At 44.7% G+C, this 17369-nt stretch overlaps 1 protein-coding gene across 1 annotated transcript; it reads left to right on the top strand.

The window, feature by feature from the left end:
- Positions 1-12225: 12225 nt before the first annotated feature.
- On the top strand, positions 12226-16906 carry LOC105087826 (serum basic protease inhibitor). Its single transcript, XM_010978589.3, has 3 exons — positions 12226-12399; positions 15672-15864; positions 16325-16906. The coding sequence occupies exons 1-3, from the start codon at positions 12300-12302 to the stop codon at positions 16341-16343; spliced, it is 312 nt and encodes a 103-aa protein (XP_010976891.1). The 5' UTR covers positions 12226-12299; the 3' UTR covers positions 16344-16906.
- The last annotated feature ends 463 nt before the right edge of the window (positions 16907-17369 follow it).

Consider the following 17369-nt stretch of genomic DNA (forward strand, 5'->3'; position numbering starts at 1 on the left):
GGTGGGCTTCTGGAACTCAAAGTCTATGGCACGCAGAGGATGCTTCAAGGAGCAGCCAGTTTTAGTGTGGGGACCCAGCTGGCTACTGGACATGCAGCCTCAGGCACTGCTGCCCACAGCTCTTTTCTGGTCAAGCCAGGTCAGGAACCTTCCCTGGCTCACCTTTGGCCTCACCCCTCCCCAACCCTCTTGGAGCCCCCTGCAGGCTAACTCTATCTTACAGGAATGTGGATTAGTCTGAGTTCAGAGGCTGGATGGGGCAGAAGGCTGGAGAGGGAAGTTTAACAGGTCAATGGCCTGGGGCAAGCAAAAGTCGTTTAGGTTTTTGTGATGCTCAGCTCTGTACTAGGCATATTCATATATCTTTGCTCCAAAAAGTAAAAAGGGCAGAGGCTTTAAAACCAAATACATTCAGATTCAAATCAGCGATTGGCTAGTTCCAATCCTGGAAGCGAATTCTTCCAATTGGCTGCTTCTGTGTGACCTGGAGCCACACCTCACTTTTTGGACCTGCATCTTCTTCCTTAACAGGAGTATCAGGATGTCGACTGAAATGAACGCACAGCCTGAAAGCTAAGAGTGATGTTTTATTCAGTGTACATTTCTGAGGACTCGAACCCCTTCGAGCCCAGATGGCTCTGAGGGACTGCTCTGAAGAGGTAGGGGAGGAGCCAGGATATATAGGAGTTTTACAGCAAAGGCCAGGTAGTCGGAACATTAAGATTACTGTTAAAGAAAACCAGACAGCTCAAGTTAAGGAATTTAGCACTTTTCTATGTATGGGAGGGAGCAAATGTCTGGGCTCAGTGAAATTACCTTTGAGAAGCACCTAGCTATCTAGGGCCAGTGTCATGTCCTTTCTTATCCTGAGTCCCCTCAGAGTGCACACTCTGGGTGGCTGCAGAGGCCAGGCTGCTGGCTTGTCTATGCTGAGCTCACCATGGGGGCTGGGGCTGATGACTTGATGGCTTCAGCATTGTTTACTGATAGGGTTTGAGGTATTTTTTGTTCACAATGGTAACTGTTTTGTAAGCTTACTTCAAAGGTTAAAGGGAAAAGCATAAACCAGAGGGTAGAAATCCGCCTAGAGATTGTGATGTTAGCCCACATAGTACATTTTAAAAGTGTGAAAGAGTTGCCAAGACTTAAGATTAGGCGATTTCACATAAAAGTAAAATTCTAGTATCTTTCTGGAAAAAAAAAAATCTGGGAACACAGCATTGCAAAATTTCATGGCGACCACCAACTAAGACCCAACAGAGCAGTGGGTCTCAGACTTCAGCCAGTATCAGTATCACTTCAAGGGCCTGATCTCTACCTCTGAGATTTGATAATGTAGGACTGGGGTGGGACCTGACTATCTGCATCTAACAGGTTTCCCGTGATGCTGTTGGCGCTGCTCAAGGGACCACACTTTGAAACCCAGGAATTAAGCTGAGTAGAGCTGTTCTCCTATTATGAGGGGAGCGTTCTCTCCAGTTTCCAACATCCCTCCTCCTCCCGCGCCCCCATTCCCTACTGTCTCCCCTTCCCCCACCCCCACTCCAGTTCCTTCCATCCACCTTACTTGCCTGGCCTGGAGGACATTTAAAATTGTGACCCCTGGAGTGGGCTCATAGTAAGTGTTCAGTAAAAGATAATTTGTTATTATTTAACAATCTAATGAGTTAGGAATTATTATTCCCTTTTTACGGATGAAGAAACTGAAGTTCAACTAAGGCAAAGTGACTTGCTGGAGGAAACACAGCACAAAATTAGAAGAAAGGCCTTGCCAAAGCAAGTCGTGTGCTCCCAGGCATTTCAATGTTTTCACACACACACACACAAATTTATCTGAGGTTAGCATAGATAACGCATCAAACGTTCTGAACGTGACTTCAAGAATGTAAGATCATATTTATCAGGAAGAAAGGGAGGAAGGGAAATAGAAAAGGAAGAAAGAAAGTTTTATCATAGGAGGTGATATTATTCAGCTGTAGATATGCCCACTCTAAGGTGACTGTAATCAAGTCAACGTTGAAGATTTGAGGAATTCCCAGGAACAAGCAGGGTTGTTACCATACAATAGGGCTTTGTCCATTTGGACTTTGGACCCATTCAAACTCCCTTCTCTCGATGGAAACCTCTCTCGCGCTGAGCGTCCCATGTGAGGTGCAAGACCGCCCTCGTTTCTAAGAGGGGCTTCAGGTTCCAGCACGTTGCCGGGCCAACAAGGCTCGAATGACTGCCCCTCCGTGCTGATGGGAGAAGCAACGGAGAATGGAGCCCAGCAGCTCTGGGGATCCTTTCATCCCTTGCCCTTCCACCTTTCAAGGGACCGCAGTCACAGGAACTGCCCCCTTGGAGGAAGAAAAGACGGCTCTGTTTCTTCTGAAGCATTGCATCTGATCAGCAGGTCTAGGTTAATTTCCCAGTGAGGCCTGAGGCCCCTTGATCTACCATTGGGAGTTCTCTAATTAGACAGATGGAGAACTCCCGGCTGAGTCTGAACAATGATGCCCACCTGGAATGGACATCTCGGGCTAAGAGAACTTGGAAGTGAAAGTAAAATTTGAATTATTTGTAAGTTTGGAATTTGAATTTGTCTTAGCCTGTCATTTGTAAGTTTGTGCTTCCATTTACCAACAAAGTCTTGATATTATAATCTGAAATCTGTATTTGTATTTTTTTGTATTTGAAATAAGTTACTATGGGGGGTGCACCGTCTATTGAATACAATAACCCATTGGGTAAGATCTTGAATGACTTAATTATAGTTATCCACCTATGACTAAGAAAAAGATTGGTTTTCGAGGCCACTTAGAAGGAGGCCCAATGTCTAAATTAACAGAACCCACAAATGCCCAAGGTAGACTTAGCCGTTCGGGCTGCGGAGCCAAACTAGGACCCCAGTACCACCGAAGGTCTGATGATGCTAAATCATTACGGACAATGTATCCCAGCTGGCCTCAGAAACGCCTCTCCAAAACAGACTAGCCTGACAAAGTACAAGCCCTTAAAACAAGAACCAGCAGAAACCCACCCACTTCTCTGGGACGGAGCCAGCAGGCTTATAGAAAGTACACCACCCTTAACCCTGATGAGCCTGAAAATGTGCGTGTGGTAAGTATGACTTTCATAAGCCAAAGCTCAGATGCTATAAGGCGTAAATTAAACAATATTGAAGGAGCAGTAGCCAATTGCTGGAAATGGCCTTTGAGGTTTATGATGTTGGGGAAGAGAGAAACTGAAAGCCAGTGAATGTCATGATAGCAACTCACCCCAGGGGCCTTTAGTAAACAAAAGCCCAAAGGGCAAAGGGGAGATCAGAAGAAGCCAACTGTGACTGTTAACCAGGGTGTCGATCACAAAGAGGAGGGGCACTAGATAAACGATTGCCCAAAACTAAAATTAAAAAAAAAAAGAAAATAGAAAAAGCGAAGAACAAGCACCCTCCAGCGTAATGGTCACCCAAGGAACCATAGACGAGGAAGGCAATGACTGACAGGGCCTGGGTTCTTAGCCCTGTTAAAGACCCCCATACAATTGCCCCATACAACAGCCTCAGGTACAACTGACAGTTGTCAGGTGGGGTCTCAACTCGTGGGCTTTCTAGTGGATACTGGAGTGGCATACTCATTTCTGAACTGTAAACTGGGGACACTATCAGAAACTTCTGCCCCAGTAATGGGAAGTATGGGGGTGCTAATAACTCAGCTGCTGTTACAACCACTGGAATGCAAATTTTGAGAAAGGGAGAAAGTAATTTGGAACTTGGCTTGTCAAGGACAAATAGAAATCTTAAATGCCTTCCATAGAAGTTAGTAAAAATGTTTAGCTATCTAGACAGGCAACTTTGATTTGTTCCATCTGCCAGAAACCCAGTTTGAATCCAACCTCTTGTAACTGATGAGTCTTACATTGTTATATATGACTCATGGCTAAAATTTTGGAATGGAAACTATGAGGTCTCTGTGTTTGTGTGTTTGTATGTACCTGTATGTGTGTTGCAGATATGTGGCATTGCCAAAATTAATTTGTAAAAGAGTTCTACCTAATTGGCTTAAACAAAAGTAAATGCTTATATAAATACTCAGGAATACAAAAGAAATGGGCCAGAATGAAAATCGGGTTCATGTGATCTAGAAAATATTCAGTACTGAATCGGTACCTGGTATTTGAAGCTAGCTTAAGCTTATTGCTTTGATTAATATAGATATGTCTTTAGATTCATTAATGTTAAGCATAAAACTTTTATTGTACTTAGATTTAATAGAAGTCCAATACGACCTTGTCATATCTGCTACAAATTTGTCAGCAAGAAAAATAGCTTGGTATAATATTCTTATAAGTAACTTAAGTGCAAATAAGAAAGAGCCTTTGGGTAAACACTCTAGGAATAATTATTTCAGGAATGTCTGTTCAAATGATCTCCCAGATGTTTGGTAACTTGAAAATTTAGAGTTGTGCTAAGTTAAGTTAAATGTTGAAAGTTTATTAAATAGCTGGGTCGTTTTGAGGTAAAATGAGATATTGAAACATTACTTACTGAACATTGACTTCCTCTCACAGAGAAACTAAAGGTATTTAGAAATATTAACAAATGTTTGGTGCCATCCTGAAATAGTCTCTCTTATTAAGGGAAGCATCTCAGTATGCTAGGAAAGTAAGATGAGTGTTTTTAGTAAAAGAAGGTATGAAGAATGGGATTACATTTTGTTAGTGGAAAAAGAGTGATTTTGTCCTAGAGCTGGCTGCTTCTTAATGGAAAAGAAAATAAGGGACAAAATAATATGGATACAGAAACTTATGAAAGGTTCGTGGAAGAGAAACCTTGAGAAATGAGTTTTGTATATGGTCAGGATTGGCTAAATTTAAAATAAATTTAATTGAGTAAATGAATCTTAGAAGTAAGCTGGTACAAGACTAGATTTGGTTTTCTCTCTGTTAGGAGGACAAAGTTTTCTTTAAACGCTAATCTGCCTTTAGTAACAGATAGTAAAATTTCTTTTACCCCTTAAGTGATCTGTTCTGTATTTGCCTTTGAAATATTTTGTTGTTATCTTGGAAATAATTATTGTTTCACAATGACCTATGCTTTTATCTGACCATGTGTTTTGAAACTTTTTCACAAGCTTCCAAATATCAACTTTTAATCAGAGTTCTTTTGATCTCCAGCTAATCTTGGGATGCTTCAGAGGGCCCCTGAAGCATCCCAAAGAGAGACTTAAAACTAGTAAGTTTCCTTTGGTATGTTAAATTACATGGGAAGTATTGCCAAATGAATAATAAATCTTCTTTGGTTATATTGTATGAGAAAATGTTGTTAATATAGATATTCTAGAAATTATATAGAACTCTTAAAAATCTGGTATATCCTGGTAAAATGCTATTAGTCATAATTCTAGTTATCTTAAAATGTTGTATGTCTCAGCAGTACCCAAGTTTCTTGTCAACTGCATTGTAGTCAAGTTTTTAACTGTGCCTTAAGTCTTTTACCATTCATAGAGAGTGACAGTTTACTCTGATGCTTTTGCAAAATGCCTCCTCTTCAAGAAGGTTTATAGAAAAGACTTCTTTGGTAAATACAGGTTTCTGATAACTTTCAGACCATAATGTTGAACTGGGTATAAAATTAAAAAAAATTCTAATGGAAAACCTGATGGCTTCATAAAACTGTTAACAAAAAGGATTAGTTACATAGGACTCAGTGAAGTGGTGAGTGAACCGGTGAATAATGGTTATAATTTTTGGTTTTGTCTGCAATATTACTGGCTTTTTTTTTTTTTTACTTTTATCTTACTTTTTTATTTTAAAATATGCAGTATGTAATACAACAGCAACATGACCTTCCCTTCCCACCTTGTGCCCCAACAACACAGTTTCTATTCCGAGGGAACCATCTAATTGTTTGCACAAAAATTATCAGCTTATTAGACACCTGTCCTTGCTTTTCTCATGTTTGTCTGGGAGCTTGTTCCAAATCAGTGCTCAGAACCTCATTCTTGATACAGCTGTATAGTACTCCCCTATCTGGTGGTATCAATTTTTTAACTAGCCTACTGTGGACAGACATTTAATTCCTAATTCCACCTCCCTACTTCTTAGGGCCATCATGGGGAAGGCACAACAATTTTTACTAAAAAATCTCAAGAGGATGCAAAATCATAGGTCTGGATCAAATTTGGCTTATGTAAAGTGTTTTGTTTGACCAACACCCAAGTTTTTTGAAAAAAAATTCTGAACAAATCAGCAATATTTTACAGAACAGAAGATTTAATGTAAAAATCTAAATTTCTAGATTCTCCTGAAGAAAACATAAGATCTGGCCATGCCACCCTGTGTTGAAATATTACTGGCTTCTAAACTGTGTCCTCCAGAAGCCCTTCTCCTCAAGCTAATTATGACTTCCATAAACTATACATTTGTAAGTAGAATTAAAGCATTTATCTTTTTCTATCTACCTGATCCCTCCAGGGATTGGAAAATCTTCCCAACAGCTTTACTAGATAAATTTTAGGAAGGTCATCTCCTAACAAGAGCAGACATTTCAAAAGTATCTGGGGGGACCTCAAAAGGGGAGAAATTTACCTAAATCTATGAGACAAAGACCTGTGACAGGTCCTTGATGTGGCTTTCCTGGCCTTTAGAGGCCTTTTGGAAATTGTTTTGAGACTCTTTCTGAGGAATTCCAACACAGCTAATTTAAAAGAGCCCATATGATCAATTAATCTTGATTTGGCTATATTTGATAAAAATGAGGGTAACCTTAGAGAGAAAAAGATCGTATTTCAGTGGATATTAAATTCTAGTTTTGCTAATTGAAGTCTATATTTACCAAGACTCACTTCCCAGATCATTCTTTGCTGTTATGTTATATTGTTGCGAAGTTCAATTGAATTATTAAAAGGACACTCTAGGTTTGTTTCTGAAGCTCAGTAATCTATCCTTGGATGAAGATCAGATGCCCCATGACCTGCAACCAGGGGATTACACATACTGGAACAGACATGATTTAAAGACCTATTTTCAACCTGGACAGAAGGACTCTTTATCAGGTACTCTTAAGTAGACCAAGCACAGCAAAAGCTGAAGGAAATTGACTTTTGGATTAATTTCCAGTCAGAAAGAGCCCCTGCACTGGACTAGCCTGTAGAGGACCACTCACCTTAAAGCAATGCTCAGACAGAGAAAAAGCTACCAGACCAGGATGAGAGGAAGATGACATCTGAGGCAGACAGTTGACCCAGGACACCAGCCCAGGCCTGTTGTACCAATTACTTTGATAATTGCTCATACCTTTGCTTGGGAAATAACTGTATCTCACAATCTTATGTAGAGCTAAAGTTAATCCAGTTGTTAGGTTTATGGTCAACCACCGAGCTCCTGTACTTTGGGGTTACCTTGGATTTTCTCCACTCTAAGGATCTAATTGGTAGGTCTTTAAGAAATTTATTCTAGAGGAAAGAGAGCAGAATTTTGTTCAGGCCCCTAATAATATTACTAGGTGAGATTTCCTCATTTGGCATCTAATACTTTCTCTAACCCTTGCTTGAAGAGACTATCTTCATTGCATATTCTTGCCTCCTTTGTTGTAGATTGACTAGGGGTGTGTGGGTTTATTTCCAGGTTTTCTATTCTGTTCCATTGATCTATAAGTCTGTTTATGGGCCAATATCACACTGTTTTGATTACTAACAGCTTTATAGTATAGTCTGAAGTCTGGACGGGTTATGCCTCAGCTTTTTTTCCTCCACCCCTCCTCAGGATTACTTTAACAATTCTCGGTCTTTTTGTGGTTCCATATAAATTTTAGGATTATTTGTTCTAGATATGTGAAAAATTTCTTGTGTATTTTGATAGGCTCTGTCATTTTAATCCTTGTTTTTCAGTGCTTTTATAGTTCTTCTTTGTTCATTTCTTCTTTTTGTTTTTCCTTTTGTGGTTTGATAATTTTCTTTTAGTGTGCTTGAGTTCCTTTCTTTTTAATTTTTATGACTCTATTGTATGTTTTTGATTTGTGGTAACCAAGCAGTTCAAGTAAGTTGACCCATAACTACAGCTACTTGCTTTAAACTGAACATCATTCAAGTTCAGACACATTCTAAAAGATCTACGTTTTTGTACTCCCACCCCCTACATTTTGTGATTTTGCTGTCCTAGTTGACATCTTCGTGCTGATCCTTTTACTGTTTATTGCATTACGATCCCTTTTACAATTTTTATTGTTTTTAAATCTATGTACTCACTTATTTAAATGATCTTCAACTCTTCTATATATTTGCTTTTCTTATTGTGATTTTCCCTTTCCTATAGATTCTTCCAGCCTCAGTTTTCACACCTCCTCCTAAGGGAAGCTCACTTTCTCTTGAGCATCAAGTTCCACCTGGCAGCATTCATCAACAGAACACTCTTCTGTTCCATTGAACCAGTAAGGGCCCCCCTCCCCTCTGGCCCTGCCTTTCCACATTGGTCCTGAAACCTATTGATCAATTCTTCTGTCTTTGTCCTAAGAAAGTCCTACAGGCACTGGGGGATGGGAATCAAGGAAGGATCCCCACCCCTCCCACCAAACATCTTTTAGGCTCTCGGAAAACATTTACTGAGTTCCCACCACCAGCTTCGGATTCTCAAAACTGAAAATTGGGGGCATCCCTCATTTACTGCTTTCTACATTTTATGCTGAAGCTTCCAGAATTGTTGGCACCCTCTCTAGGTGCCCCTTCACTGGGTTGGCGGCAAGAATTTAGCGTAAGAAGAGGAGGATGGTCAGTAGGGTCAGTGCTCCCAAGTTACCCTCCCAACTTGCTTGCCCTTGTTGGGAAAGAGCTGTGGCAATCAGATAATGTGGAAATTTATGCAACAGAATGGGGATGGTTGAGAGGAGTGGGTAAGAGGTGGATGATGGGCAGGAATCCAAAACTCATTGAACATATTCCAGGATGCACTACACTTTAAGTTCACTTTTAGACCTTCCTAGCTGCAAGGCATTGTGGGAATGAGTTGACAACATTTTCATGCTCCTGTCTCTGGGAAAAAGTGAGCTGGAGGAAACTTTGGAGAGCAAAGCTTAACTGTTTTACTCCAGATGAGGAAATGGAGGCACAGAAACCTCAAAAAACAGAGTAGTGTAATAAACCAGAACACAGATGGGGCTGGTTCTGTTACCCAATGCTTTGTAGCCTTGAGCCAACATCTCAACCTCGCTGATTTTTACATTCTTTAATTATGAAATAAGGAGAATGCTTTTACCTGTCAATGTTTTCAAACACAGACCTCTGGAAACAGACCCCTTCCAAGTTGAATGAGTTGGGTTTATTATTCACCGCAGCAAAGGACAACAGTCAGCTTGGGAAATGATACAGCATCTCATTAAGAGGATGTTAGGGAGGACTTACAGGATGTGGGCTTCTGTTGGTTTCTTTGGGGGATGGTTTCAGGAAGCTGGCTTTGCTCTGGATGGATGCTCTCAGGAAGAGGGGCCATTCTACCATTGGGTGCCTTAATCTAACTCTGAAGTGAACTTTCAGCTGAGAGCTGAGGAAGTGTATCCAACAGACTTTGCCAAGAGATTGATCACGGGGGTGAGGATGACAGTCAGCTTTCTGGGGGAAGGGAGGAGAAGCAAGTCTTTGGCGGGAAGGACAATGAATTCATTTTGGTCAATGTTGAGTCCATGGTACCTGAAGAACACTTCAGCAAAGATGTTGAGTAGACACTGATCCATTCATTCACTTGTTCGTGAAACGTTTATTAGGGATAAAATATGTGATGACCTTTGATCAGACTCTCTGGCTTCAGACTCTGGCTCTGCCCACTTACTGGCCATGTGGCCTAGTCAATTTACTAGTGATTTACAGCTGTGAACACAGACCTTGAACGGTGTGCACAGAGAGGGCGTCATCCTCCCATTTACATAGGAGGAATCTGAGGCTCAGAGAAGGTGCCCCCGATGCCCTGCTGTCCTGGGAACTCAGAGGGTGAAAGAGACCTGAGACACTAACAAGTAAGGAGGTGGGGATGGAGGGAGTACGGGTCCATCAGGGGCAGCTTCCGGGTCTGGAGGCCTCTAACCTGGACCAGACAGAGGAGGACCAGAAGCAGAGGTGGACGCTGGGAGGGAAAGCAGGAGACAGACAGACAGATGAGAGAGGAGGAGGGAGAGAGAGGAGTCTCTGCTCTTCCGGGGAGTCTCTGATGTTCCCTGGTCTGAGATGGACAGACTGAGGCAGGAAGAGGGACAGGGCCAGGTGGCCTCCTGAACTCGAATCCTAGCTGTGGGTCCTGAGCAAGTCACTTTACCTCTCTGCTTTCTCTCTGGCAAAATGGGATAGAATCTCAGATGTGGTAGGATCGACACGAGGCTAAATGAAATCACACACATGAAATGCCTTAGGAGAGAGAAGACCCTCCATACACAGTGGCTTGTTCTGTCAGTAACCTGCCCCCGATACCCTGCTGTCCTGGGGCAGCTCAGCATTGAGCGCTCCTGCCCTTCTCAAGGGACACGATGTCTGTGTGCCAGGAGGGCAGCGCCCGTGTCCTCTGCAGCTCATCACCCAGTTCTGTGCCTGTTTGACATTTGGTTGGGCTTGCTCCCAGGGCTTCTGGGAATGGAGCCCTGCTCCCTTCTCATTGGCCCAGAAAGTGGAACATAGTCTGTGTGTGTGGGGTGTGTGTGTGTGTGTGTGTGGACATTGGAAAGCTGGGCTCAGGTCTTGGTTTTACTCCTGATCAGCAGTGTGATGTTCAGTGATGCCTTCACCTCACTAGGCCTCATTTTCCTCCTCTGTGGTAGGACTGGGATAGAAATATCCCGAGAGATTTGATGTGGAGATTAAAGGAGTTATGGATTTACACAAAGAGCATTGTAATTGGCACATCTCTGCAGTGTGAGGTGCGTGTGTGTGTGTGTGTGTTAGAGAAGGATGCTTGTCTGCGGTGGATGAGTGATGCAGGGTCTTGGTGCTACGTGGTTGTTACTGGGAGTGAGTAAACAGGAGTGAGTGAAGAGACTGTGGGTGTGGAACTCCTCACACATGCACTGCACTTTACAGTATACGAAGCAGCAGATTCCTGGGTTCAAAGCCTCTCTCTACCCTGTAATGATCTTAGATAAATTGCTTCATCTCTCAGGCTTCAGTTTCCTCATCTGCAACATGGGGTAATGGTAACGGTCCTTTTCCCTTTCTTTTAGGGTAACTGTAAAGACTGGATGAGTTAATACATGCTAAGTGCTTAGGATAATGCCTGGCACATAGAAGGAGCTAAGTGTTAATGGCTGTAATTATTCACTGCTATTGTTATTACAGAGGGCTTGGACTTCGCAGGGAGAAGATCTACGTGTATGTTGCCTCCATTGCTTTCGCAAGAACCTTATGATAGGGCAGCACTGATCTCATGTGACATCTGAAGACACTGGGTCTCTGGGGATTTTAAGTCCAGGGGAATAGGTTAAAAAAGGCAGAGTTGGTGCCCAAACTGAGGTCCTATGATCCCAATACCACTGGTGGAGAGAACAGTGGGGGCAGGGGTTGCAGGTGATCTTCCAAGCTCCCCTGAGATCCAGTCCAACCCTCTGAGACCTACTCAGACATGCAGCTCTCCTGCTTGTGAAACCAGGTGGGGAGGAGGTGGGAGGTTGTCGTGTGATGCGTTCATCTCCCTGCTTCCCTTCTGCCCATGCGCCTTACTCCTTTTTCTACCCAGAAAAGCACAGTTTGTGCCCCAGGTGGACATCGCTTACCCCCAGCTCAGCTTCTGCCTGGACCAGTGCCTGGTACAGAGCTCTTGTCCAGCCAGTTTCAATGCAGCCTCAGTGGTTGCAGGAAGGTGTCCTGTGTCACATGTGCGTTCAGGGATGGGGTGGGGGATGTGAAGTGCATTGATGCCAGGTATGATAACACTTGCAGGAGGTTGAAAAGGAGGACCTGAGAGACCACACTGCTGTTCCCTTATCTGTCCATTGATTTACTCTCATCCACTCAACAGATTTCCCCTGAGAATCTACCAGGTGCCGTGGACTGCTCCTGGTACTGGGATGCTCTCGGAGTGAAGCAATCAGACAAAGATTCCACTTGTGGACTCAAAACCTGTATTGCCACAAGATCCACAGGCAGACGGAAGTTTGAGAAGTGCCATTACTGAGCATTTGGCCCCAGCAGCAGAAGCAGGAAGCCTGGTTAGGTGGGGAGTTAAGCAATAAACAGGACTGACCCTGGCTCCTCCCTTCCCTCCTCATCGCCTGTTCCCACCCCTCAGCGGGGATGTGAAAAGCTCTGTCAGCCCCCAGCCCTCCTCAGAAGCCCTCCCACAAGGCCATGAAGATGAGCCGCCTCTGCCTCTCAGCAGCCCTCCTGGTCCTCCTGGGCACCCTGGTGCTCAGCGCCCAACGGGGTGGAAGCCGCTCCCCTGCCCGTGGTAAGTCCCTGCTCCTGTCTCCTCTACAGGCAGGCAGGGAAGGAGGGCAAGTCCAGGGAAGGGGCTGGGAGCTGGGGTGGGGGACTGCCAAGCCTCTCTGTGTTTCTTCTGGGCAGTTGGGCAGTTTTAACTGCAGAGACATTTCATGACTCTCAAAAGGAAATCATATTTTCATCCTTAAAACAAATTATCCCACCTAACTCTATCAGATCAGGGACCTCATCTCTGAGACTCTCTGCTCCTGGTCTCTGCCTCTGGGTATATTCCTAGGAGTGGGGTTGCTGGATCATATGGTAAATCTATTTTTAGTTTTTTAAGGAATCTCCATACTGTTTTCCATAGTGGCTGCACCAAACTACATTTCCACCAGCAGTGTAGAAGTGTTCCGTTTTCTCCACACCTAGAGGCTTAGAGCTTTCAATTCCTCACTCACAAGCCCCCCAACCCCCCACAACCCCGCACCTCTGGGGAGAGGGGAGGGTACTGAGATTGAGATCAATCACTAATGGCCAATGCTTCAATTAGTTTGCCTATTCAGTGAAACCTCAATAAAAATCCATTAATATTGTGGTTCAGAGAGCTTTCGGGGCAGCGAACACATGGAGGTGCTGTGAGGGCGTGTGCTCTGCTAGGGCATGGAGGCTCCCCACCCCTCAGCACTCCCCTGCCATACACATCTTCTCTGTTTGGCTGTCCCTGAGTTTTATCCTTTATAATAAAGTGGGAAGAGTAAGTAAGCGGTTTCCTGAGTTCTGCCACATGTTCTATTGAATTATTCAACATGGTGGTGGGGTCATGGCACCTCCCATTTCTAGCCAACTGGTCACAAGCATGAGTGACTCTGGACCATGTAGCTGGGGTTTGAACTGAGGGCAGACTTGAGCCCTCAGCCTGTGGGATCCGCACTAACTCCACAGATTTAGAATCAGAAGTGAACTGACTAGCAGGATGCCCAGCTGGTCTGGAGAACTGGTTGGTGTTGGTAGAGCCACCATATATATCTTGTCAGGGAAGAACCCAGACTCACTCTTCCCTGTGATTTGGTGGGTTGGGTGAAGCTTGGGGACAGGGGACAATGTGGGACAGTGTTCCCAGAAACTCTTGCCAGTTATTTGCATTTTAAGAATAACTGGTAGAATCAGGTAATTTATCAAATGGATTGTGACATAATACCTTGTCCTGACCCTACTACACACACGGTGTGACATGGGGCAGGTCATCTGCGGGTTCCTTCACCTGAGCAGAGGCAACATGTTCACGTGGGGTCTTTGAAAAGATTACCAATCCTAAATTTAATCACATTTCATGGCCAATTTTGTCCATTTTCCACCAAGATGTGTTAATTCTGAAAAAAAAATTTCTACCTACCGCCTTTGCCCAAGAAAAAATATTTAGGTGTCGAAGAATGATGATTCCTCCATTATTAAAATTAATCAGAAAGACGTGGGACAGCTGAGCAGAGTAACTGCAGGGAGGGCAGGAAATGCAGTGCTTCTGTGAGTTTGCTCGTGGGGCCAAGGCTGTTTTTTTCCCAGGCTGGTGAATATTAGTCAAGTCTCAAGGCCCTTCCCCTTGTCCCTTCTTTGACTATTATTTTATTATCCTATCAGGATACAGAATGTTAGAGGTAGACTGATAAATAGGCGTGGCCCACTATCAAGTAGACTTTTCACTAACAGGAATTCAATTATATCCACTCTATTCAATGTCTGTGCACCTTGTGTGAGCAAGAAATAGGAGATTCATCCCCCTGACAAATATTTATTAAGTCCTTACAAAGCACTTGTTCTTGGTGTGGGAAACAGCTGTGAACAAAATATAGCAAAATAACCTGACTTCTAGGAGGGAGACAGGCATTAGGAAAAGGGGGACATACTGGCCAGGTCATCGTGAGTTTTTTGAAAGTAGAGAGTGATGGGGATAAAGGGGGCTCTGCGCTTTCTGTAGATGGTCAGGGAAACCCTCGGTGATAAGGAGGTGTTGAGCAGAGGCTGCAGGAAGAAAGTGCTTGGTGTGTTTGAGCAGCAACCCAGTGGCCACATTCTGGAGTTGAGTGGTGGGAGGGCAGGGGAGAGGAAGGTTATGAGACAGAGAGGCCAAGGGGGTATCCGGAGGAGCCTTGTTGGACTTTCTAAGAATCAGAATTTGACTCAGGAAGATGGGGAGTCACTGAGGCTTTGGGCAGGGGAGCAGTGGGATAGGACTCCAGCTGTAACAGGATCCCTGCAGCTGCAGTGTGGAGAATGGCCGCTAGGGGGGAGTCAAGGGCAGAGACAGAGGCCCAGGGAGCCGGCTACTGCTGCGACCCAGGTGAGCAGCATGGCAGTGTGTGCCTATGCTGTTCCCTGGGTCCATCCCAGTTCTTCTGAGTAACATGAATGACTTGCTCTATTGAGGTTTCTATGGACGCTTCACTATCTAGTCATGATTCATTAAATCATTAGCCATTGACGATTGTTCAACCTCCAGCCCCTCTCCCCTCTCTGAGGTTGTGGAAGCTGGCGTAAGGCCCCAGGGAGGGTGGGAATGAAAGTGCCAACCCTCTCATCTGGCAGTGGTTTCCCCTGGTAACCAGCTCCCGTTCTTGGGTTACTAGGGGCTGTCTGAAACTCACCTATTTCACATAACGAAAAATACCTTTATTGCTCTCAGCACTTAAGAAACACCAAGGTTTTAAGGATCTTAGTGCCAGAAATAGGGTGAAGAACAAATATATATTTCTTATTATAAACCACAATAACATTATGGTGTCAATATTCAATTTATACTGTCCTCATGAGGTAACCAAAGTGAACACACTGGTATGTTTCCTTCACGCCTTCCTCAGTTCCAGCATGATTCCTTTACATTATTTATTGACAGTAGAAATTTCCTACCATACACATAAGCGCAGAGAATAGTATAAAACCCATGGATCCCTCATGCAGCTTCAATAATGATCAGCATACGGCGAATGTGTTCTCACCTGCGCCCTCCTTTTCTTTGCTAGAGTTTTTTGGAGCTAATCAAAGGCAACATACCAATTAATCCATAAATTCTTCTTAAAGGATATTTAAATTTTTACATGATTACTGTATCATTGTCAGACCTAGAGACATGAATAATAATGTCCCAGAAAGGAGGCTGTAAAATGGCCTTTTCAATTTGACTGTTCCCCTCACTCCCACCGTTCGTTCCCTATGGCCAAAAACCCCCCAAAATTGGTAACTGCATTTGTTGACCTTGTGATGGCCATCCTCGTAACTGACCCAGAGCCCGTTGCACCCCTGCAGGCCTGCAGCCTGCGTTCTGCTTGGAGCCTCCGTACACGGGTCGCTGCAAGGCCCGGAAGATCAGGTACTTCTACAACCCCATGACCAGGCTCTGCCAGACCTTCATATATGGCGGCTGTGATGCGAGGAGGAACAACTTCCTGAGTGAAGATGACTGCATGAGGACCTGCGGTGGTGCTGTGACGCCTCTGAGGTAAGACAGGGGGCAGGGCAGGGTAGGTGGGCAAGCGCTGGGGAAAGAGGTGGCACTCAGGGGGCCCCACACCCCTCACACTTGCACAGGGACCTTCCTCCTTGATGCCTCCCTAGAGAAGTGGCAGCAGTGTCCTGTGAAACCACACACTGAGTACATCCCCCACAGGCCAGCCTGGCAGAAGGTCACTGCTAGAAACCCCATCATCAGAATCTGAGCCTCCTCACATGCTCCCCTTTCTCAGACAGGAACACTGAGGCAGCCATCTTCCAGGGCAGGTCTGCAGTGCTTCTGAACGCCCCACCTAGGCTTGGGAACTCACTTCCTCCTTGTTGGTCATCCCAGTCCTGGGAGGACTGTGGTTGCTCACTACTGGGAAGGTCTAGGATGTGTTAGGATGTACAGTGCCAAGGACCGGGGCTTCAGAGATGTCAATCAGCAAACTCTTTTCTTTTTGCAGAAGACGTGTCTTCCCCTGAGGTGCTGAAGTCCGAGGAGGCCGACCAGGGCTGGGCTGTGGCTGCATCTGAAACAGTTCAGCTTCCTCTGCTCCCTTCTCAACCCCTCCCTCCTCAGCAGAGCCCTGCCCCTTCCCTTCCCACCAAGGGTCTACTTCCTTTAGCTCCGTCTCATCCAGTAGGCTCTCAGCACCATGAGAGAAAATCATCCTTTTATCCCGAACACTTAGCCCAGTTCCTGGCACAGAGGAGACCGTCCATAAATGTTTGAAGAAGTGAAGGATGAAGACAGGAGCACAGCTCCTCACCACTCAAGGGACCACAGAGCTTGGGACTTGAAACCAAGACGCTTGTGCCTACCCCTCGCTCTCACTGCATCCGCATCCTCATCCCCCCGCCCACCCTAAAGGCTCTCCTTGTAGGTGGCCAGGGTGAAGCTTCTGGCATCCGTTTCTCAGCATCACTTGTGGCAGAGGTCTTCTCACTAAAGAAGCCTCTTTCCCCAACAGTGACATCACGTATTTTCCTTTCTTTTGCTTCAAACAGTCTTGCTTTATATTTAAATAGAAATATTTCTCATTAAACTGACTGGAGTGGATTCTGTTGTTTGCAGCTAAGAACCTTAGCTAATAGGGTCCATGGAGATGGAGTTACTTTCCATTCTTCTGCAGAGCAGCCAGGACCTCCCCTTTTCCTGCCTTCAGACTGAGCCCTACCAAGTATACGAAGCAAACACTTTACAGCGCCAGCTACCTCTTCGTGGCCCGCCCAACCTACAGGAAAACCTGGACACCTCAGCATACATGCTTTTGTTCTTTACTTTTGGGACCAGGTCAAATCTGGGGGCAGGTTGTTTTTCTGGACTCTCAGAAGGAGAGGGAAGGAGCATGAGGCTCCTTTCTCCACTTGCCCAAGGAACCTCTTCCCTGAGATCCTGTGGGGGTGGCAGGGGACTTCCTAAACCAGTTAAGGAAGATCAACCACCCATTTAGGGGGCACCTGCTACGTGCCAGATTCTGTGTTTAGCGATCTGCCTGTGTGATTTCA

Source organism: Camelus dromedarius, chromosome 18, assembly GCF_036321535.1.
Source record: "Camelus dromedarius isolate mCamDro1 chromosome 18, mCamDro1.pat, whole genome shotgun sequence".
Lineage (NCBI taxonomy): Eukaryota > Metazoa > Chordata > Mammalia > Artiodactyla > Camelidae > Camelus > Camelus dromedarius.